This window comes from Halichoeres trimaculatus, unplaced genomic scaffold (genome assembly GCF_033239565.1).
Source record: "Halichoeres trimaculatus isolate MK-OKI-2021-1 unplaced genomic scaffold, fHalTri1.1 fHalTri1_scaffold_22, whole genome shotgun sequence".
Lineage (NCBI taxonomy): Eukaryota > Metazoa > Chordata > Actinopteri > Labriformes > Labridae > Halichoeres > Halichoeres trimaculatus.
The window spans coordinates 9200152-9223581 of NW_027437200.1; the positions used below are offsets into that span (position 1 = coordinate 9200152).

At 39.6% G+C, this 23430-nt stretch overlaps 1 protein-coding gene across 15 annotated transcripts in view; it reads left to right on the top strand.

Annotated features, from left to right (window-relative positions):
- ank2b (ankyrin 2b, neuronal) overlaps positions 1 to 23430 on the top strand; it is a 198262-nt gene that overhangs the window by 142284 nt on the left and 32548 nt on the right. For 9 of the 15 annotated variants that reach the window (XM_074699074.1, XM_074699073.1, XM_074699070.1 and 6 more), the window contains exons 7-29: positions 1232 to 1255; positions 3720 to 3818; positions 4822 to 4920; positions 5218 to 5316; positions 6737 to 6934; positions 7059 to 7157; positions 7282 to 7380; positions 7503 to 7601; positions 7702 to 7899; positions 10018 to 10116; positions 10518 to 10616; positions 13027 to 13224; positions 13581 to 13679; positions 13835 to 13933; positions 14616 to 14714; positions 14841 to 14939; positions 15186 to 15258; positions 16967 to 17108; positions 18089 to 18173; positions 18327 to 18430; positions 19049 to 19087; positions 21402 to 21626; positions 23153 to 23251. In XM_074699074.1, coding sequence (XP_074555175.1) covers positions 1232 to 1255; positions 3720 to 3818; positions 4822 to 4920; positions 5218 to 5316; positions 6737 to 6934; positions 7059 to 7157; positions 7282 to 7380; positions 7503 to 7601; positions 7702 to 7899; positions 10018 to 10116; positions 10518 to 10616; positions 13027 to 13224; positions 13581 to 13679; positions 13835 to 13933; positions 14616 to 14714; positions 14841 to 14939; positions 15186 to 15258; positions 16967 to 17108; positions 18089 to 18173; positions 18327 to 18430; positions 19049 to 19087; positions 21402 to 21626; positions 23153 to 23251 — 2573 coding nt within the window. The remainder of the gene's footprint in view (positions 1 to 1231; positions 1256 to 3719; positions 3819 to 4821; positions 4921 to 5217; positions 5317 to 6736; positions 6935 to 7058; positions 7158 to 7281; positions 7381 to 7502; positions 7602 to 7701; positions 7900 to 10017; positions 10117 to 10517; positions 10617 to 13026; positions 13225 to 13580; positions 13680 to 13834; positions 13934 to 14615; positions 14715 to 14840; positions 14940 to 15185; positions 15259 to 16966; positions 17109 to 18088; positions 18174 to 18326; positions 18431 to 19048; positions 19088 to 21401; positions 21627 to 23152; positions 23252 to 23430) is intronic. The other 6 variants (XM_074699076.1, XM_074699071.1, XM_074699077.1 and 3 more) reach the window with 3 other exon arrangements.

Genomic DNA, 23430 nt, shown 5'->3' on the forward strand with positions numbered 1-23430 from the left:
TACATGACTGAAACAGGCATCATCCATCACAGGTTCACATTAAAAGTGTAGCTGTCGGAGGTGCAACTTTTAAAAGCTGAACAGTTAAATTAAAATTTGATATCTTATACCATTTTCTTCTTAGCTAGTGGTTAAATGCCTGAGATGTATAGAAGGATGTGAAACTGCAGCATCAGTCAGACATGCAGAAATCACTTCTCAAAAAGCTATGAATGCAAGGCAACCTACGACTACTTCAGAAGCAGGGCTGTAAACTGCTTTAAATCATGGAGAACTCCTGAATTTTAATAGTAAATCATAGTTGAATGTGCCTCTGATTGCATGCTTAAAAAAGAAAAAAATACAATGTTCTTTATAATCCCTCAAAGGGAAATTCAGGTGTTTGGCAGATGAAATTATATCTTTAAAAAATTACAATAAAAAAAGAAGTTGTCTGTCTGCTCATCTCCCATTGGCTAGAGAGGTATGGCTTCATTAGGCTACATATTAACTCACACAAAGCAACTCTTACCCATGTCTTGATCTGGGAATCAAAGTTAATCATTGAAATGTAATTGAACACTCTGTCGTTAAGATTTATTTCTGCTACAGTGAGCCCAAAGAGACAAAATATCAGGAATGCAGGAAATACAAAATAAAATAGTTTCATCTCCAAACGGATAAAACACAACTCAAAGAAAGAGAAGGGATGTTCTGTAAGGGCAGGGGACAAATGTTATTACTTTTTATATTGTTTATATGTTCATAATTTAACATTTTGCAGTTCAGACCAAACTTTGCATGATGAAATCACATTTGACGTAATGTAAATCATATATTTACATTTGTTATAATTAAACATAAGGTGCAAAATTGAGATATACACTATCACTGATAATTTTGCACAGAAGTATCCATAAGCTCCTGAGTATTTGTTGTAGTTTGCAGGTTTTGTTCTTGTCAGAGAAAACTTTGGTGAAGAATCTTCTTTGAACCTGCTGAGCATCTTTGAAGAAGAGATTCTTCCTGAGATCATTTAGTGATGAGGCCCTTTCAGCCCCGTCTCCACCTCCTCTGTGTAGTTCTGACTGAAGGGAGCACGTTTAAGGGAAGCGTCCCACCCCAGCTACATCACTTACTGGTCTATCTGACTGCACAGCCGAGCCGCCTCTGAGCTGCTGCGGTGCAGTAATGTGTGTATCATCTGACTGAACTGAACTGATCTTTCCCTCCCTCATTCCTGCTGCTTCAGATGATGGTCAATAGGACTACTGAGGTATAAACACGCTCCTTTAACTCTCCACAGATTCACCTCAAAGTCCCATTTTCCCCTTTTCGTTCCTCACTCCATTAATTTATGTCAGCTCCTCGGCACTGCATGGTGGATATAAAGAATAAATCACTTTATTTTCACTTTGTGTTGTTTGCTGTAATAAGATATCAACTTGCACGTCTGACATGAATGGCCAAGCTGAAGCTGCGTGTCCTGTCCTCAGGCACGGCTCACCGTCTGCCTTACGTCGGTCGTTGTCGTTGAGTTCTTCATGCTTTGTTTGTCTTCCTTTTCATTTCCTGGTCACGGTTTACATCTGTTTTCTTTGGTTTGGAAAGCCTATTTTGTTCTATTTTTCTGATGACCATCTTTACAGAGATTTATTTTCACTGACTGAATTTTCCTTCTGCAAGGTTTTGATTTGTTGAATTCACTGCTGATGAATGATATCAGGAAGAACAATGAGATTAAGTCTGTGTTTGTCTTGTTTTGTCTGTTGATGTCGTCTTGCATGTTTTAAAAAATGCACTATGAACTGATAAATGAAGCTTTAATATACTTAGAAATTACTGTAATTCTCTCAATATACTGGAAATTGCTGAAATCTAGGACTGCCAAATGAAAATCATTAAACTTAATTACATAAAACATTTTTTTTTTCTTCTGTGTGATCATGATATAATCTGGAGCAATCTGTTGGGGGAACGGGGCAATCAAAATTAGATTAATAATCTCTTGTTTGAGAAGAAACTCTGCTTTCAGATTTCATGTTCTTACAAAGTTACTTGAAAACATGGTTTGAAATAAAATGCTCAACAATCAAAGTTCCTGTTTAATCACAAAAATCAGAATTTAAAATGGAATTATTTGTTTTGAAATTGCACATTTACTGACATGTATTTACTGAACTCTGAGATGAAGATTCAAATATAATACAATTAAGCGAATAAAACACACTTTTAATACCTTTTTTGGTCAACAAAAAAGTAGAGATGGGTCATAAATTTCAAGTGTGCACAAATTCATCCCTTCTTCTTCTGAATTTTTATGACTTGAAGATTTAATCACAGTTTTTGTCTGCCCTGGATGTAAAATATACCCACCAGACATTGGTTGTAGTGTGTCTTAAAGCTGGTTGTGAACTGCATAACCTTGAATAATCATCAGGTAGTTATTATATGTTATTATACCTGAGCATGGCAGAAAAAAATGTAAAAATAAATAAATAAATAAATCAAAACTGTGAGCCTCTGCTAGTTAGTTGTAGGAAACACAGACAGACACAGCAGACAGGGCTGCAAAATCAAACAGGGCTACACATCTGCATAGAAACGATACATTGCTGAGTGCTGTGAGGAAGGCATCATACAGGAGCACAGTATAAACTATATTTTTTCCTCTGAGAATCTTCAAACAGACTGAGTCTGACACTTTTATGACTAGGTTTTATGCCATTAAAACTTCATGTTATAAAGTTTTCTGTTACATGAACACACACAAGGTAAATAAAAGTTGTTATGTCACTTTCTTTTGATTTGGCAGTCCTGGTTTGTTGTGGTAACATCCTCCTGACAAAGTGTTTTTTTCAAATGCATGATTTTCTCAATCAGCCTTAATTCAATGTTGTTTAAATTTTGAGTCACTATTTCAAACACTGCTGGCATGGGAAGCTTATGACCTGAAATTTGAACCTGCTCTGCTTAGACTTGGCTTTAGATCGCATGTTGCAATCACACTGCCTTAATTTGCACCATTGTAAGCTTTTGACTGTGTAAAGTTTTGAGCCATCACGTTAGTCTCTGTATTCTTCACACTTTTATAAACAAACTTTTTCACATTAAATCGGACCACACTCACAGAATGGCAAGGTAAGGCAAGAATTTCACAACTCCTCCAACCTGCTCTGCAAACCTCTCTAACTTTTCTCATGAACTCCTCATTTCTAACTCTGATCTTCTCTGATGTACAGTTAACATAGTGCACTTTGGTGTCGATTACAAACGTACCCTCCTTGTAATGTCCATGAGTTCTCTATAATTTGGTTTTTGGTTTGGGGGGGTGCCTAACTGTTGTCTGTCCATCTTCATGTTGATCTTGATGACAATCTGTGTGTACTGTACATCTCTTTTTGAGTTTATCTTTTCACTTCAGTTTGATTTGAAGTCGGGGAAAGGCCTTCTTTTTCTTTCTCTGCTCAGTAACCTGCATGGAAGTGATGTGTCTGAGTGTGGTTTGGAGTTGTGTGTATGTGGGTAGTACATTGTTTGATTTTTTTATGTTAAATTATTTAATTTTCTCTCTTCTTTTCCTCTAATATATTTTTACTCACCTGTGATGCTTATTGCGACTGCTGCATGCTGGGAAGATAAGGAGACACAATAAGGGCTCCGATGACGGGGAGTAAAATCAAATGTGTAACATCTCTCCTCCTGTCTTTGTGTCCGTCTGTCTCTGTCCTGTCTTATAGAGCGGATTCACTCCCCTTCATATCGCTGCCCACTACGGCAATGTCAATGTGGCGACGCTCCTGCTGAACCGAGGGGCAGCGGTCGACTTCACAGCAAGGGTGAGTTATACTGCATAATGAACTGTACCAGAAACATTCTTCTCTCATTCCTTGTTTGCTTTGAGATTTTGTTTATGGGACAGTAAATTCAGCACCTAATAAACTTGTAAGTATACTATTAAAAAAAGATACTATCAGCCTTTGCAACTTAAAAATATGGATGCTAAATGGTGCCATAAGTTTATATAAAAAAAATCACTTAACCCATAAAGTAGTCATTGGCATTGTCTCATATTCTTAGACCAGAGGTTGCCGCTTGGTTCCTAATTACGGTACAAACTGACTTTACAAAGTGCAAGTGCTCATGGGAAGCAGAGTCTCTGTCCCAGAAAAGACTAGCTTTTTCAGATTGACTGTACAGCCTCTTTGAGAGACAAAGCCTCTGCAAACGTGGCTCACACAACGCAATCTGTGACCATTCGACAGATAAAAGATCACAGACAGAGGCTTGGCAAGCAGTTCCGCTGAATGCAAACTGCTTTTTGCAAAATATTTACATTTTTAAGTGTGCTCTGGCAAAACTGAAGAGCAAGAAGTGCTCCTGAGTCAAATGTAATAGCATACCAGTAAAAAGAGATAACATCAGTCTGAAAACCATGAAAAACAATCCCAGGAGAGAGCAGCTTCATGAGTATCTGTCTCCTCAGGCCTTTCACATGTCTGTTCAGTCTCTTTAATCAATATCAGCCACAATAAAAACTCAGGTCTATTTTTAGCTGAGGGAGCGGCTTGAGTAAAAATAGCTTCACCTCATACTCTGCACGCAGGAACACAGAAAAGACACACATCACACTCTGCAGCATGTATGAAACAACCAAAGCCTCTCTCTGGATTAGATTTGTGCCAGACAGTCAAGTCTATAAATCTTGAGGATGCAAATTTTGCTGATCCAGAGCAACTTTATGAACAGATTAAAGATTTTTTAACAGTTGCAGGTTGGATAGACATGGAAAAATGCTTCTTTTGACAGCTGTCATTAAGTGACATTTTCCCTCTCCTGCAGAATGGGATCACTCCTCTACACGTGGCGTCCAAACGAGGAAACACAAACATGGTGGGCCTGTTGCTGGACCGAGGATCACAGATTGATGCGAAAACACGAGTGAGTTTCATAACGAATGAGCAGCTCATTATTTTGATCCCCATGAGCGCTGACAGATGTGAATCTGAGTGTAATGCTGTTGTTTACAGCTCAGGGGGTCAGTGGATTAAATTCAGAATCACAGCAGACTTTCTGACCTCTGCTGGGTGTTATTTTTCTGTTAGTCATATTAGATCCAAACAAACATCAAGCTGCTGGTGATCTGTGGCTTCACCTGCTTGATGAAAGAGTTGATACGTCGACCTGCTGGTAAAAACTGACATAAGTGAAGTGAACCTCCTGTGTCTGCTTCTACAGGACGGTCTGACTCCTCTTCACTGTGCTGCTCGGAGTGGACATGACTCATCTGTGGAGCTGCTATTGGAGAGAGGAGCGCCCCTGCTGGCCAGAACCAAGGTGTGTCATATGGTCATTCTCTTTCTTTACAGTTAAAGGTACAGGTGCATGTCAGTATGAGAAGGTTTATGCATTCAGTGCAACAACCCTTGCACCACTTTAAGACTGAAACCTTTTTCTTAATGCTCCTTCCTGCTCTGATAGTTACCTCCACCAAGGAGGTTGTGTTTTTGGGAGAGTTTGTCTGTGAACAACATAACTCAAAAAGTAATGAACGGATATTGATGAATTCTTCAGAAAATGTTCACAATGGGATAAGGAAGAAGTGATTACATTTTGGAGGTGATTTGGTTCACTGTCTGGATCCAGGACTTTTTTTCAAAGAATTCTTTATTATTGTGAGATAGGGCTGTTTTCACCATGTGTGTGTATAACTCCACCATAAATGGTTGGATTGCTTTGCAAAACAATACAAGACAGTGTCACCATAATTTCTGACGGATCCAGATCCTGGCAATATTCTGGATACTAAGATCAGGAATATGAAATATGTACTGGGTCAACATAATTTTTAACACTGTTACGTAACAAATTATCATACAAACCTGCAACTAACACCAAATTGTAGCAGACAGTCTGCTGAAAGGGAGTATAACATTAAAGTAAGACTAAAGAGTTGGTGACAATCATAATATGCTTGGAGGAGGTCTGTGCCCTCTGAGTGTTTTTCTAGTTTTGTGTCGTTAGAGAAAAAGTCTGAATTCTCTCTAAAATGTACTTCCAAACTAAAAAAATCTGCCAATGGGGTAAAAAAATGCCCCTTTTTTTCCCTTTTTTTTTTTTTTGTATTCAGGCATTATGTTTATTTTTAAGAATCTAAAACTGCATTTTCCCACTCACCCACAGTTTATATAAAAAGTCCTGCCCCATCTTGTCTTTCAGTGATGTCGCTGTGGAATTGATGAATGTGGCAGTGATACAAAAGTGAAACTATTTTAACTGACAGACTGTGGGAACAAAAAGAAGGCTGACACCTACAGCAGTTTTTGAACAGAGGACAATGAGCACCACAAACTTTGAACTGTGTGGGAAATAGGTGCTGCAAATAATCAATTCAAGTTGTGCACACCGGCCCCCATGCTGTAAAATCTGAATCATGTTTACATTTTTATGATGAAAACAAAGGTGTTATAGGTCTGAAAGTCTGTTAAGATTTTACCAAAAAATATCATCAAACAGCTCAGAAGTCACTTTTACTAAACAAGTTACATGTATCTTGACTAAACACTTATTTGCATAACTAGAAGCTTCACTACAGAGACTACCTGCATAAAGCTAAATAGTGCATTTTTTTCATACAGCATTGCGTAAAATCCTGTATTTTTGTTTTGTGGTATTCATAAAAAAGTGAAGTCATCAGTGATTGAATTCATCAGAAGTTTCCTCTCTCTGTTTACTCACTGTTTACTTCTTCTTTTAGAACGGGTTGTCTCCTCTGCACATGGCCGCCCAGGGCGACCACGTGGAGTGTGTCAAACACCTGCTGCAGCACAAGGCTCCTGTTGATGATGTCACGCTGGATTACCTTACGGCGCTGCACGTGGCGGCTCACTGCGGTCACTACAGAGTCACTAAACTGCTGCTGGACAAGAGGGCCAATCCAAACGCCAGGGCGCTGGTATGAGATGCAGACACAGAACGTCTTTAACATCCTTTTGAAACTCAAGGGAGTAATCATAAACCAATAAGAAATCAATCTTTTCCTCATCTTTTGTTCATGTTTTCTACTTTCTTTCTCCCAGAACGGCTTCACTCCGCTGCACATAGCCTGTAAGAAGAACAGAGTGAAAGTGATGGAGCTGCTGGTGAAATATGGAGCCTCCATTCAGGCCATCACAGAGGTAAATCATGACACACTTGGACTAAACTAAAGCCTACAGCCCATGTGTTGATGATCTCTGCCTGAGAAACAGATTTATATACCCTCTTGCTTATATTTTGTCCATTTTTTTACCCTTTGTCTAGTCTGGTTTGACTCCCATCCATGTAGCTGCCTTCATGGGTCACCTGAACATCGTCCTGCTGCTGCTGCAGAACGGAGCCTCGCCTGACGTCAGCAATATCGTGAGTCCCAGAGGAATTCAGAGTAGACACCTGGAGGAGCTTCTAAATTAAAGCCAGCTGGATCAATTAGATCAATTCCTGGTTGAGTTTCTGTCTCTTAACTTGTCTGATGTTGTGTCCAGCGTGGAGAAACAGCTCTACACATGGCGGCCAGAGCGGGTCAGGTGGAGGTGGTCAGGTGTCTGCTGAGGAACGGAGCCATAGTGGATGCCAGAGCCCGGGTGAGTCTGTTGTTACCTTTGTTTAAAAAGAAACAGAAACTTTTTCTCCATGCGGAAGAAGTTATTGCTTCATTTGTCTTTTTTTTTTTTGCTGCTTCAGGAGGACCAGACTCCGCTCCACATCGCATCCCGTCTGGGGAAAACAGAGATTGTTCAGCTGCTGCTGCAGCACATGGCCCATCCTGATGCTGCCACGACCAACGGCTACACCCCCCTGCACATCTCTGCCAGGGAGGGGCAGGTGGAGACAGCATCTGTCCTGCTGGAGGCCGGAGCTTCACACTCACTGGCCACAAAGGTGGGAGAAGGAGACGTGTGTTGTTTTTAGATTTAACACAGAGAGGCCTTCTAGGAGCATTTGTATGATGAGTTATGTGCATGAGACAAATTGTCTTTCAAATAACTTGGCAAATGTTAAATTATCTTAAAAATAACAGGTAAATGAAGCCTGTACTACACTTAACTACTTTTAAATTTAACATCAGATACTGAGTAAATACAAGCAGGGAGGATCCAAGTTGTCCATCAGCAGTGTGCCGGCAGCTGATTGGCAGACATCGATGGCCCAGAAAAAAAAAAAAGATTTGAAAAAACTGGCACCTCAGTCCAACCACTTTCAGCCCAAATTTGAACCTTAACCAGATTCTGATCAGAACAAGCTGTCCTGCAATCCAGACACTTCACAGTGAACTCTTGATGTAGGGATCATCTGCAAAGTAATAAATAAAAAAAAAAACATTAAGGATGCTCAAATATTCAGGAACTTCAGCTTAATATGTGTTGTTCTTACATTCATACTCTCTGTTGGTTAGACTGACATCTTTTAAATCTCCTATTTAAAATAGATACTCAGGAATTTAAGGAGGTTTAAAAGAAAGTACTTTTTACTTTTGTGAAGTGGATTTACGGACAGATTCTGGATCTTCTACTTCAGTAAAATTTCATCAGAGTAACTTTACAATTATTCATCTCTGCAAGACTCCTCTTGAGTCTAAGCAGCGCTCCTCAGGTGTATTTAGTATTAAATGCACATCTTTAAATGCCTGATTATGACATGATTTGAAATGAAAAGTTGACACAAAGCTATTACATGCTTCTCATAGCACCATCTCCTGGGTAGAAAAGCGTAACTGAATTTAACTGTATTTTTTACAGTCAGCCAATCACTCTTTTTTTATAGATTTGAAAAGATTCAAGCTTGTTTCACTCTCTACTCTCAGACACCTAAGGACTGAAATGAATTCATCCATAATCTGTCAGAGTATGTGCTTTAATACAATCAAAACAGTGTCTTTTTTGTCCAAAATAATTGGAATTTACCACCAATACTGACTCTCTTTAATCCTTGCTATAACTTTTTTTTCTCATCCAAGGCTTCTGGTCTTAAAGCAAAGAGTATTTCCAGTGTTTTGCCACTGTGAGATGAATAGTACTCGACGTACAGATGTTAAAATGGTCACGAGCCGCACCACAAGTCCTGACCTAATGATGTCTACCTCTTAAAGCCTCAGACACGGAGGTTAAAGCCGGTCTGTGTGCAGGTCTCTGTCTGTTTGACCCACTTCCTGCTGAATGATGGATGAGTCTGTAATGCTGCTCTCCTGCTGAATGTTGCATGAAGCCTGAACGCAGTCAGGTGATTTATCCTCATCATGACGGAGGTGTTTACCGAGAGGGAGCAGCTCTGTCATACCTTCACTCTACGTTCAGAGGAGGAACAATCAGCCCTTCATTTATTCATTTATTCATACACTGTTCAGGCGATTCTGATGCAGGGTCCTCGTCGTGGTCCAGCAGCTCTCCTCCTCTCCTGACGTCTCAGTTTCTCTCTGGGGACCAGGGGTGTGGTCGTCTCTATGGAAATCATGAAGATGCTTTTGTGCCCATTTCCCGCTCATCGCAGCATGTTTACAATAATCTTAATATTTCACTTCATTTCTTTTTCCCAAATCTGAGCCTAAATAAACCCTTTGTCCTCTCCTCATCGTCCTTTTCTCCTCTTCCTCTGATCATCTCCAACATCAGATTTAATCCCGCTTTGATAAACAAAGGATTGCTCTCTCTGTGAGCAGGGTTGGGTCATTACTGGATGGTCATGTGGTTTCTGACAGCTCCAGTCTGCCCCGGTAAAACAGTGAAAGTGCTCCCTCTGCTGGTCTCCTTCTGTAAATCTGGAGACTGTATCTGATGTATGTGGCTTTTGGTTACTTCTTATTGCATCAGCATGTCAGGAGGAGAGAGGTTTGTTATGGTTTTGTTGAACATAAAACAGTGGTGGGATCAATAAGAAACAAAGCGTGGCGTGTATCTGTCTGTAAATAAAGACTGTAGGGGGATGACATGAAGGAGGAAAAGGTCTCTAAAGTGTCTTATTTTTGGCTCAAAGCTATCTTTCTCTACTTGTTCCTCTCTACAGAAAGGTTTCACTCCCCTCCATGTGGCCTCCAAGTACGGAAGCCTGGACGTGGCCAAACTTCTGCTCCAGCGTCGAGCTCCACCTGATTCAGCTGGGAAGGTATTCATCCTAACTTCTCCTTTTGTCTTTAAAAAGCTTAAATCTTTCTTGATGTTTCATGTGGTGTGTATTATGATAAAAAATGATGTGTCACCTCTTTTTAAAGTTAAAGCTCAATGCTATGTTTCTGTATTGAGGTTTTGTTGACCACAGAAGCTCTGGTAAGATTAATAAATCAGCTTCTCCGTCTGGATTAACTCAGATTTACTTTTAACTTCCAGATTCCTTTCTTATTTGAATTTGTTCATCTTTCCCTCTTAATAAGATCTGCTCAGTGATGCTTCCTCTGTCTCTAACTGAGTTCATCCTGCAGTGTTCTCCCGATAACGCGTCCTATTGACTCCATGAGTGCTACACTAACTGCTGTTTAATCCTTCTCGCTCATCCTCCACCCCTCGCAGAACGGCCTCACCCCCCTACATGTCGCAGCGCATTATGATAACCAGAAGGTGGCGCTCCTGCTTTTGGATAAGGGAGCGTCCCCTCATGCGATGGCCAAGGTGAGAGTCAGCAGAGAGGAGGTTCAGAAACTGTGAGAGATCTGAAGTCATATATCACTATAGTTTAATACCTGGGCAGGTTATAAAGATTACAAAAACAATAAATGAAAAAAAAATTATTTCGGGCTTTTCAAAGACACATGACGTATTGTGAAGCAAATGTAAAGGTGTAAAATACAGTAAAATATAGATATAAGGAGAGAGTGGAGCCCCCATGTTGTAGGCTTTTATTTTGAAAAGGCAGTTTTTGAGTTGTTTATTGATGATTGAGGTGAATGGAGGTGAAGTCTGGAGAAGGTGAGTCAGGTATCAGGGACTGATGCAGGGATCTCAGAGTAGATTTCAGAGCCACTGAAGAAGCTAAAGGACAGGGTTCATGTGAGCTCTGGAGCCGCTGAGTTTTGAACATATTAAGATTTGTGGAGATCAGCAAAAGGAAAGCTGTAGATGCTATTAAAGTTTTTCTCAGTTGCTTTGGTTCATTTTTCAGATCAGACTTAAAATTCTCAAAACTACTTGTTCAATCTTCACATCATTGTGTCACTTGTGCTCATCAAAAAAGAAGTTTCTCATTTCTTTGAACAAGTTGCACATGGTTTGGGGCATCCATGCACATGACTAAGTACAATTCTCTGCCGTTTCCTTCATTATTTGCTGCTTTTGTCATGTTGATCAAATTAAATTATCATGGGTCTCTGTTGAATAGTCTCACCCCCCACAACATTTGGTCGGGAGTTCATCACATCATCTTTACATGCAAAAAGTTTGAACAAGTTTTCATAACATGTCAAACATCTTTCCACACAATTCTATTAGAATTTTTTTTCTAAATCTGCCTGGGTTGGTAAATTGCTCCTTGGTCAATTTGACTTTCTCTAACAAATGTAAATGTGTAAAGCGTTAGATCACCCAATGATCAACCAAATTCCTGAAATAGCTGAAAGATTCATCTCATGAACCAATCACCTGGTAAGAATGTACGTGTACTTTCCTCTGTACAGACAGTGGTAACACATTTACAGTATAAGGAAAGTAAAGATCTTTCACACGTATGGACCAGGTTCTCAACCATAAGCTTACACTGGTCAAGGTTTGTTAAAGGATGCAGCCTAAAGCTGGGAGAACAACTGTGTCCTCAATCATTCAGACTTTGTGTGGACGGAGGAGATCTTTGTTGTGATGTGGATGAGAGTTTGTGGCCCAGCATACAGGAGCATAAGGAGGTGAAGGAAGACTGTACTGCTCTGTAATTCCCACAGCACTGCATGAACAGGTTTTCCTAAATAGATTGTTCTGTTCTTCACAAGGCCAACAAATTACAGCACAAACAGTGAAAGTGATGTGATGAATTTTGTCCAGTCTTACAATCAATCTCCCACATTCACAAAGATGTGGCTTAAAATTTACAACTGTCATCAAAAATTTAGGCATAGTTTGATTCAGAACGTCCCTTCAGAGAACACTTTTGTACTGACATGTCATAGCAATTTGACTGTCCTATCAATATACATTGACAGGATGACTCGTCATTCTGTCGTCAATCCATGGTGTTTTGCTATTTGTACAAACTGTTCTGAGAAATGCACTCACTGTTTCGCAAAAGGCGAGGATGATTCGAGAAATGTACCAAAGCAACTGAGAAAAACAGTAGTAGTCCAGTCTGAAGACGCTGATAGTTGTTCTCTTCTTAATAAACTCAGCATGTACACAGCTCCAAAAGCCCCTTAAGGGTTTTGTTTGTTGCAAAAAAATTACGTCTACAGAGGATAAATTATTTCTTTGTGCAAAGGAATAAATCTTTGAGTAACCTTATTTTCAATGTTATTTTCTTTTTTCTGGACAAGCTTGTGTCCAGAAAAAGTTAGTATTGTCAGGAACATAACTGTCTTGAGGGAACACGACACATTCTCATGACAAGTTGTGACTCTGCTGGAACAAATGAACACCTAGGGGAGAAATTTAAAAAGTGTGGGAACATGTTATTATTGTTATTATTATGAAGCCTTGCCGACATGTTCCACTCATGTTGGAATAAGAAAAAAAAAAACGTGTGAACAAGTTATTGTTTTAAATTGCAGCTTAATTTGTTGTGAAAAGTTATTCCCTTGTGATGTCAGGACAGCATGTTTTGTGTACAGGTTGTATTTTTTTGTTAATAATTTGGTATATCAGTAAAACTTGCTTATTAGCAAGTTGTGGGAACAGGTTACTTCCTGATGAAAGAGGATTATTCTCCAGTTTGAATCATCATGTTTCGAACGGTTGATATCTTCTTTATCTTAACTGGCAGATATAAATGTCTTAAACTTACCAACATACTTCAGTTTTCTATTTGGTCAACAACCAACCAACAACCACAACAATACTCGTCTTCATCTTCCTCTTCTTCCTTTCTCTCCTGCTGATTCAGAACGGCTACACTCCTCTCCACATCGCAGCGAAGAAGAACCAGATGGAGATCGCCACGGTGCTGCTGCAGTACGGAGCCGAGACCAACATCCTGACCAAGCAGGGTGTCACTCCGCTCCACCTGGCCTCCCAGGAGGGCCACGCTGACATGGCTGCCCTGCTCATCAGCAAGGAGGCACAGCTTAACGTCCCCACCAAGGTAACTTCAGAGCTACAATAAACCTTTGCATCAACATCTCAACATGGGACAGGAGTTTTTAGATTCTGCCAATACCTTTTTCACATGTTAAAACTGAACATTAGACTGTTTACAAACCTGCTGCCTGAGGTCTAAATGTGTCAGTGTCAGATTAGAGGTCTTTCATTGCACCAGTCGCTGGTTCGACTCCCAGCTATGACCCTTTGCTGCATGTGTCCCCCTGCTCTTCACTTCCCAACATTTTGTGTCCCTCTTCAGCTGACCAGTTAAAGAAAGGCAAAAAAGTGGCCTAACATGTTTTGGATTTGTGACTCAGTGTGTGTGTTTGTGTGTGTGTGTGTGTGTTATTCATGCAGAGCGGCCTGACTGCTCTCCATCTGGCAGCTCAGGAGGATAAAGTTGCCGTTGCAGAGATTCTCGCCAAGAACGGAGCAAACCTCGACCAGCAGACCAAAGTAAGAGCTGCTGTCCCTCTATTTCATTTTATAGATTATGCTTCAGACCTTGGCACGACTTTTCTGTCGTCACACTCCTCAAACTTTACACTGTCTCTGTTTTTACCTGCTGTGACTGTGTGGAGATTTCTAACTTGTGTGTTTTTATTTTGCAGTTGGGATACACGCCGCTGATCGTAGCATGTCACTATGGAAATGCCAAGATGGTCAGCTTCCTGCTCCAAAGCGGAGCCAGTGTGAACGCCAAGACGAAGGTACTGAAGTTCATCTTTGTTTTCACTCTTATATGTTAAAGGATATATTTTTACATCCATTCTGTGCTTCATTTCCAGCAATAAGGTTCACATCATCAGAAAATGAATACAATGTAATGACTACATCACTAATATTTATCTTTGTTCACACTCTTTTACAAGATGATTTTTTTATGCCAAGCTTCGTTTTAGTCTTTCTCATAATAACTAAGGTTTCTCATGAAAAAGATGTTTTGAGTGATACAAAGAGATTCATCTTCAAATAAAATTATTGTTTTTTTTATCCTACTGCAACAAACAAGCTAGTTTGTACAACAACTTTGCATGGATGAGTAAAGTAAAGCACCTGTATTTCCAACCTGTATGTGTTGAAATAAAGACCTGGGATTCTGCAACAAAATCCAAAAACCAAAAACATGTATTTTCTGCTTGTAAATGTGTATATTTAGAGAAAATTGTTGAAAATATTCTTGTCACGTGATGGGAATCTCTTCATTTGGTAATTTTCTGCAGAATTGATATCTTCAGCCAAGATTACAAAACCTAATATCTTTTATTTCCTACAGCCTAATAATTAACAGACACATTTTGAGATCTCTTACAATAAAATCTGATGATGAATCATGAGTTTATTTTCATGTTATAGTTTGACGTCTAACTCTGCTGTAATCCCTCCTCCCAGAATGGATACACTCCTCTTCATCAGGCAGCCCAGCAAGGAAACACACACATCATCAACGTGCTGCTGCAGAACGGTGCCAAGCCCAACGCTATCACTGTGGTGAGTAAACACACACACACACACACACACACACACACACACACACACACACACACACACACACACACACACACACACACACACACACACAGGTATACACTCACTGGCTGACTGCTTCTCATGCAGAACGGAAACACTGCTCTGGGTATCGCTCGTCGGCTCGGGTACATCTCTGTGGTGGACACGCTGAGGGTCGTGACTGAGGAGATCATCACCACCACAACGGTACAAAACACACACACACACACACACACACTCCTGCAAGCTGTAACCTTAAGGTTATAACCTGTGCTGGTATTAATATGCTTGTTTATGTCTCTTTTGTTGCTGGGAAGTCTTTCTTCAAAGCAAACCAGAAATTATTAGGATGTTTGTTTTTTTGGCATTTAGTCCCCCATGACCTTCATCCATGTTTCAGGCATCACGTTATCATTGTGATCTTATGTGATCTGTTTCCTATCCCACTACCAGACGGTGACAGAGAAACACAAGCTGAACGTCCCAGAGACCATGACTGAAGTGCTGGATGTCTCTGATGAAGAGGGTGAGTTGTGTGTCGCCCTACAGGCTGTCAACATTAACACACAGTGGAGCAGATAGATGTGAAGAAATCTCCTGTTATATGTTGTGATTGTGAACAAAGTTGTAAAACTTACAAAACACACAGTTTTCCTTCGCGAAGCCCACATTGTGTTTGTCGTCCAGCTCTAAAAGCATTTCAGGAATAATTTCAGCTATGAGTAGATTAGGGTTACAGAACTGAGTTTCTGTGCTGTTCACCTGCAGTACTAAGAGCCATTGATGATGATGTTATGTCAGACGACCTGCTGGATGACGAAGGTATTTAACAACGAGAGGCTTTGTGTGAAGATTTGCAGTGAGGGGGTGTGTGTTCAGCATTCTGCACGATGGATGAGCCTGCAGCTGATTGGATAAATGCTAAAGAGCTAACTGACTTGATGTTTGGACGCTGGTGATTCGTAGATAGGGAGGTGTTTTTTTGTTGATCTATTTAAAAAGATGTTTTCTCGTTTTTTAAAAAACACGAGTGAGAGTTTTACGAGCGTTGATCATGGATTGCATGATTTTACTCTTAGACTGGAATCTTTTTACTTTCAACAAGAAATGGAGCAGAAATAAATCGTAACTTCATTTTGAACATAACTGAATGAATATTTTTTAGCTTTTAAGATTTACTCTGTCCTTTTACTGTCCCTCTTTTTCTCAAGATATCCTGCTAACATTCACAAACCCATCCATCAAACAGCATGACAGTTTGGGTTGGGTTTTTTAGTGATATTTGAAGATACCAGTAACTTTCCTGAGGCTAGACATTTACTTCAAAGGTTCTGGGATTTCAATTATATTTGAATAAATAATGTCTGATTTGCCTGTTAAGAATAAAAAAAGATCTACAAATGAAGTGATACAAATTTACTGTTACTCTGTTTTTTTTTAAACAAATATCTTTTTAATATCAAGTTCATTTTTGCATTTTTTTTTATTCTCAACAAGCAAATCAGGCATGAATTATATCATTTAATGTCTTGAAATAAGATTTTTTTTTTCTGGACTTTCCAGATGAAAGTGGCTCTTATTAGTTCTGGTTTACATTTGAGCAGAAAAATGCAGAGGTGGAAAAACACCCCAAAAAAAAAAAAAACATGGTGAGCACTTCAGAATAACTCTAGCTTGCTCCAAATTTATTCATACAGCACATTCAATACATCAAAATGCTCACCAAAGTGTTGTACAGCAAAATGTACCAAACCAAACCAAACATATTTTTCAGGAACTATTAGCAATAGCATGACTGCTGTTAAGCTGAATACTAAAGACCCTTTCATGAAGGTCAGTGTTGGAGGAAACCCAGCTTTGTAAAGACTTGTGTTGTTGAGATGAAATGGTTAGCACTAACTAACAAATTAGCACCATCTGGAGCAGCCTCTGTATTATTGATCCTCAAGTACCGGGACGGATGACAGATATTTGAGTTTGTTTGTGTGACCAATAACAAAGTGGTTTGTCTGTTTCTAACCTTTGACTCTGACTCTGCAACATCAAACCTGACAAAATGTTATGGCATGAAAAAAGATGTTTTCATTAAGTTCAAACAGGTGGACTTCCTCATGTCAGCATCAGAAAGTTCTCTGCTAACATCTCAGCACTGGAGCTAAATTTGTATCACATGATGGGATAAAAATGAAGAAGATTAAAGGTGTTTTTTATTCAGACCTGTCTGCACTCCTCAGGTGATGACACGATGACAGGGGATGGTGGAGAGTACTTGAGGGCCGAGGACCTCCGGGAGCTGGGCGATGACTCGCTGCCAGGACAGTATCTGGATGGAATGAACTACCTCCGCTTCAGCCTGGAGGGTGGACGCACCGACAGGTACAAACACGTCTTCAACTTATCTTAAATAAGAAACTAGAAGAAAGGTCTTTGTTTATTCTTTACTAAAAAAGATAGTTTATTGCTGAATAACTCTTCTGAATACTTCATATCCTCTGCATGAACTAGATGTAGGTGATGCTGTTCACGCTCTAACATTGACTCATATTAATCCAGTGTTTTATTCACAGTGACCCAGTTTCTTTCTAACAACTGAAGTTTGTTCTCACTTTAATCTGTGTGTGCATTCATCTCTCAGCTAACCTCCTCTGTTTCTATGTGTGTTTGCGTGTGTGTTTGTGTGTTTTCCGCCTCTCCTGCTCATACCTCATCGTTGGTCTCCCCTGTCATGCCTCCATAGTCGAATCCAAAGGTATGTGCTGATACTAAGGTCTGACGTGAGGCCTCGTGAAAGCTCAGCACTGCTGAAATAACCCCACTGACTCAGATATGGACATGATTTCTAATCTTTGATTTCTGAATTGATATGAAGTTGTAGGATCAATATTTTAGACATCATATTTGGTCCTTTCCTTTGTTGTTGTGTTTTTTCACCAAGCACCATCTTATTGAACATTTATTATTCCAACTTCATGTTTTATGACCAAATACCTGCAAGACAACACACATTTCCATGATCAGTATCCCTTGGGAAGTCTTTTTTTTTCTTCTGTGTGTTCTTCAGCTGCAAGATTTTCTGTACTAAACCAAAATAAAAGCTTCAGGGGAAATGGTTTTTGACTGCTAAATCTTGGTTTACTACCCTCATCAAGGGGGGCAGCAATCCTTTGTTTGTTACTTTATTTTAGGAAACAAAAACATGCATATGACAAAAAGTTAGAAATTTGTCATGTTATCTCTGTTAAATGTTTTTAAACGCCAGCTCAGTATGTAGTTTCATGACAGCCAGAAAGTGTTTGACATGACGTGAGCTTTGGCGCTGTTCAACGCTGAGAACGTCTTTCTTTTCTCTTCTCCAGCTCCGACAGGTCATTCACTCCAACCCATCACAGCTACTACTCCCCCAAACATGAAGGCATCATGGACGAGATGCTCAACTGTCAGGTACAAGCAGAGCATCTTCACTGAATAGCATTTAAGACTTTTGTGCATCTCAGATTGATATAAAGTATAACAATAATAGTAAAGTGCATTTAATTTACAGAACAACTCTCCATGAGTTTATGAGATAACTCCTTGGTTTCCTCTATTGTCCAGGTTTCATCCCTTGCCAGAGAGAATGAGAGGGATTCGTACCGGCTGAGTTGGGGCACAGAGAACTTGGATAACATCGCTTTATCCTCCAGCCCCATTCACTCGGGGTAGGTGCCGTCTAATATCATTATTATCACTGAAAAGACACTGATCACAGGATGACAACCAGATCAGATCGTAAATTCATGACTATGTGTGGACAATCACTTGATATTGGCTCAATAGCAATGATCTAGAATGATTTTTCTTCTGTTTTAAGAGCTAAAAAAAGTAACATTATTTTATATGAATCTCTGTAACTGGTGTAAGGTTTCCTTTTTTCTTGCTGCCTGATTGAATCAAAACCTTTTTGTGACTTGTTTTTGATAGATTTTTTTTAATATATGTTGGCCAATACATAGTGAAAAAAAATGTGTTTGCTTCCCCAATACAATATCTGTTAATGCTGCAAGTCTACAAGTAGTTAAAACAAGTTTCTAGGTTTTCAAACCTGGGCCATACTCTGCAACCAAGCGCAAATACATGAACAGTTTTAAAGGCTGCAAAATGTGTTCAAATCAGCTCTAATCTTCCTCATCACAAAGGCAGAATTGAAGTTACAAAGTTTTTATTTTACCTGTCTTCTTCTGGATGTCTGTTTTCTCCTCTGGACTCTTCTCTCTCCTCTGAATTCTTCTAACTTTGAGTTTTGCTTCCTCTCGGTCTGATGTGGTTCATTCTTTTAGTCAATCCTCTCCGTGCCCTGATCATGGAGACCACAGCAGGTGACCTTCTGCACCTTGGTTTAACCATCCTCCTCCTCATCTTCATCACTCTCCTCCTGCTCTCACAGTGTGCTCTCCTGGTGGAGAGGTGTATATGTCACGTTCCTCAGCACACATTGCATCAGAAACTATTCACAGAGTGTTCAGTTGCTTTAATTCTCCTTGAATCAACAGAGTTTTAAAGCTCTGTTAGTTCTGGTGAAGCTCTGTATTTTAAACCTGGCTTTGTTGAAAATAGTTTGGTGAACCTTGAGTCTAACTGATGGTATCTGGCTGAAATGGCTGCAGCTTCTGCGTTTGTCCATTTAAGGTTAATGTTGCCTCGGTTACATAAACATTGGCTAAGATCCCAAGAAACAACTTAAGTCAAACTGTGACATGGACAAACCCACTGAAATAATGAGTTCACAGTGATTTATTTGCAAAAGTATCAAATTATACAACAAGATACATTGAAATGATAACGCAAGGTGAAACAAATAACTAAAAAACCGAACTGTGTTTTTAACATTTACCTAAACTGCAACAAAGAAACTGAAGAAATGGCATCAGCCTAACCTGATCCCCTGTGCTGGCAGAAACAGAAACAAATATAGAAAGAAAACTCACAGTCCAAATCCTAATTGGTGCCAACACTTAGTCTGAAATTTAACATTTTCGGGTGAGAATGGGAGGAATTCTGCAGTCATTTAAAAGCCATAGCCAATCAGGTTGGTCCTCCCTATGACGGCCTGTTTCTCTGCATAGCTGAGCACAAAGCTCCTAAAAGTGACAGAGCACTCACTCTTACATCAACACCTACACCAAAATAAGGATAATTAAAAACAACATCAGAAATAGATACACAGAAATGTCTGTAACTGTATCTAAAGAGTCTGGTGATGCTGAAAAAATGGATGCTATTATCTTTGGTAAATACATTTTTGTGTGATGGGCAAATAACACAATAAAACTCTTAGATTAATGCAGGTGTAGACTAGCAACTCCTGTGCTCTGCAGGGTATAAGTGACTGCTTTTATCATTGGAGTCTGAGGTCTCTGAGGAGAGTCTTGTAGCTGCAGAGTAAAAATCTCTCTGCAGGAATCCTCTGTAGTCTTTTTTAGACACTCAAGTCTGTCAGTGACAAAAAGGAGAACTTTCAGTGGATGTTTTTGGAGCTATTCCAAAACTTATTTGCACTTCATAGTTATTTGGACTCTGAGGTATGAAGAAACAATTAAAGGTCCCATATTATGCAGAAATCACTCTATTAAGTCTTTTAGTGAAATTTGTGGGTCTTTGGCTTTCCTCCCAGCCACAAAATGTGATATTTAATGACAAAACCTGTACTCAGTAGTGCTTGTGAATGTAAAATCCTGACCTAAAATGAGCTGTTAGGATTTTGGGGATTTGCCGACGTCAGTGATTCCCTTTTTTTGACCAATCAGGAGCAAGTCTGACCTGATTGGTTCACCTGAGCAGATACCCCCAAAACATGTTACTACCATTTCATGAAGACATCAATGATCCATATTAAACTGCAGAAAAGGAAAATAATATGGGACCTTTAATTCAGGTTTGAAAACACAAAAAAAACTTTTTGAGGGAATAATTAAAAACAAGTGATGCAGTGTTTGCTGAGGACGCGTTTGTGGATTTCACATGATGTAAACTCTGCATTTTCACTAACATAGCCACTGTGTCATATTTGCCTCAGAGATGGGTATCATTGCATTTATAAACCTGTTGTGTTAGTGTTTTAGACCATGTTCAAGTAAACCACTGAGGACTTTCCTGCAGTGGAGGAGAGTGTCACGTTGCTGACTCATTAACCCTTGTTTTTATGTCTCTGTGTTTTAAAGCTGTGTTGTTTGGTCTTTTGGAAGCAGGTGAAGATCACATTAGCACTTAGCATGATATCAAAGTTTAAGATCACCTCATCACAGCCACTCTCCCTCTCATTCACATGTGCATTCATTGTTTGATGTTTGCATGGTGGGGGGTGGAGGTCAACAAGCTTCAGAAAAGGAGTCAGAGAGATTGATGCAATTCAATATAAATTTACAAAACTGGAGCTGTTGATCATCAAGCGTGGAGAAAATAGACACCAAACTCAAAAACAACCCAAGCTTATTTCTGTCTGCACAGCCACGTCTATAAGATCTTTAAGTTCTGCTTTAAAGGCACATTTCAAAGGAAGAGTGTTTGAAGCTTAAACAAACTAATGTAAGCCACCTTACGTTGGACGTTGCTGTCACAGACTGTATGCTTGGTGTCTATTTCCTCATCACTCAATGAGATTAATCGTTAAAGGAAATATAATTTCCTCTGCAGCTTCCTGGTCAGCTTCATGGTGGATGCCAGGGGTGGAGCCATGCGTGGTTGCCGACACAACGGCCTACGCATCATCATCCCACCCAGGAAGTGCAGCGCTCCCACTAGGGTGACGTGTCGGCTGGTGAAGAGGCACCGACTGGCCACCATGCCCCCAATGGTGGAGGGCGAGGGTCTGGCCAGCAGGTTGATCGAGGTGGGGCCGTCTGGAGCTCAGTTCCTCGGGTAAGACGGCAGACATGATTTAAAAAAAACAGTGACATGTACTGAGGTTGAGAATGAAAAAAGACACAACCAAGCTTTGATGAGGAGGTAGAGAATTAATTCAAAGGTGTTAAATGGTGAAAGATGCAGATATGACAACATTTTGTTCAGGCAAATTTGTTGTTTCTTCCAGCTACAAACAAGTGAATGTGCTGACGTAGGCACACACACCATTGTGCTTAATGACTAGAATAATACATCTGGATTATCTATGCTTGACTATTTTTACATCCTCAGATTGCATCACACACAGAAAACAACAACTTATGACATTGTTTGTTTGTTCTTATGCAGACAAAGCATCAGTTTAGACTTTAGAAAACATTAGAAGAAGATAACACCACCTCTACACCACACTGACATTGCTCCCTTGAGAATGAGAAGCTTTAAACTTGCCGCCCTTTTTCTTTCAGATTATTTTAACCTCTGCTCTGCTGTTACTAAACCTGTTTCTGTATCTGCTCTGGCTTCCTCCCAGCACCAGGATCTGTTACTCTTTGCTCTTCAGCATGCCCTGATTTCTTTCATAACAGCTGCTAACTTTTCAACCTGACCCCTCACCCCTAATGAAGAAGCTGTTCTGATTAACTCTCCCTGCAGAGCATTGCACCATGATTGGTTTGATATGTAGCCTCAAATTCTGCCCCCTGGTGGCAATATTTAAGATGACAATGGTCATGCTTTAATTTGGAGTAATATTCTCCATATATGACCAAAAGTGTTTGAAAATATTACTATTTTCATTTTGCAAACATGGAAAAATCAAGTTTTTTTTTTTATTTAATCTAATCAAGTCAGAAAAATGTTTTATTTCAAGAAATTAAAGACATAAATTATGCCTGAGTTGGTTGTAGAGACTTAAAATAACTGTCATTAGGGTACGGAAATGTCGCTCAAGTTTTTTGGAACAGTTACATTGTTTTTAAATAAGCTTGGATAAAGTATTTTCTTTCCCATAGGAAGATTTTTTTAATCAATTCAGGTGTTATTCTAATCTTTTATATCTTGAAATATGACATTTTCTTGGACTTGAATGTGGCTCAGTTAAAGGCTTATAAGACATTGCTGGTAAAATAAGACAAACACACTTAGAATTCAGTTTTTAAAGTGTAAAGATGTAAACTGTCAGTCGTTGATTGTCTTTAAATACAAAAGAAACCAAACATTGCTTTCCTACAGTATGTTTTGAAATGTATCTTTTTTTCCACTTTAGATGTGCAAACTTAAACTTAATAAATCTAAAGTAACAAAATGATAAGATAAAGAATTCAAAATTAGATATTTTTTTTAATACTGATTCTTATCAAGCCCAAGGTTTTCTTCCTCTTCAGTCTTCACAGTTATTCAGAATAAGTTCCCCACAGTGTTTAATCCCTGTCAGCTGTCTGAAGTCAGCCGAAGAAGCTCCTCTTCCCTTTTTTTCTTCCCCGACCCAAACATAATTTGTGCTTTCTTTTCCTCACTGCTGCGTTTGGACGGTCTCACAGTAAACTCCACCTCCCCAGTGCGCCCCCACCTCTAAACGAGGGGGAGAGTCTGGTTAGCAGAATCCTGCAGCTCGGCCCGCCGGGGACAAAGTTCCTCGGGTAGGGAGGAGAACAAATCCACCTTTATGCATATGAAACAATCCATGGATGCTGACCGTAGTGCTTTCATTTTTAAACCCTTCACATGAAGTTTTGTTTTGGTGTTTTCGTGCTCCTGCTCGTGTTTTGACCTCCTCTTCACGACCCTTTAGACATCCCATACCCCCCTGCTGTAACTT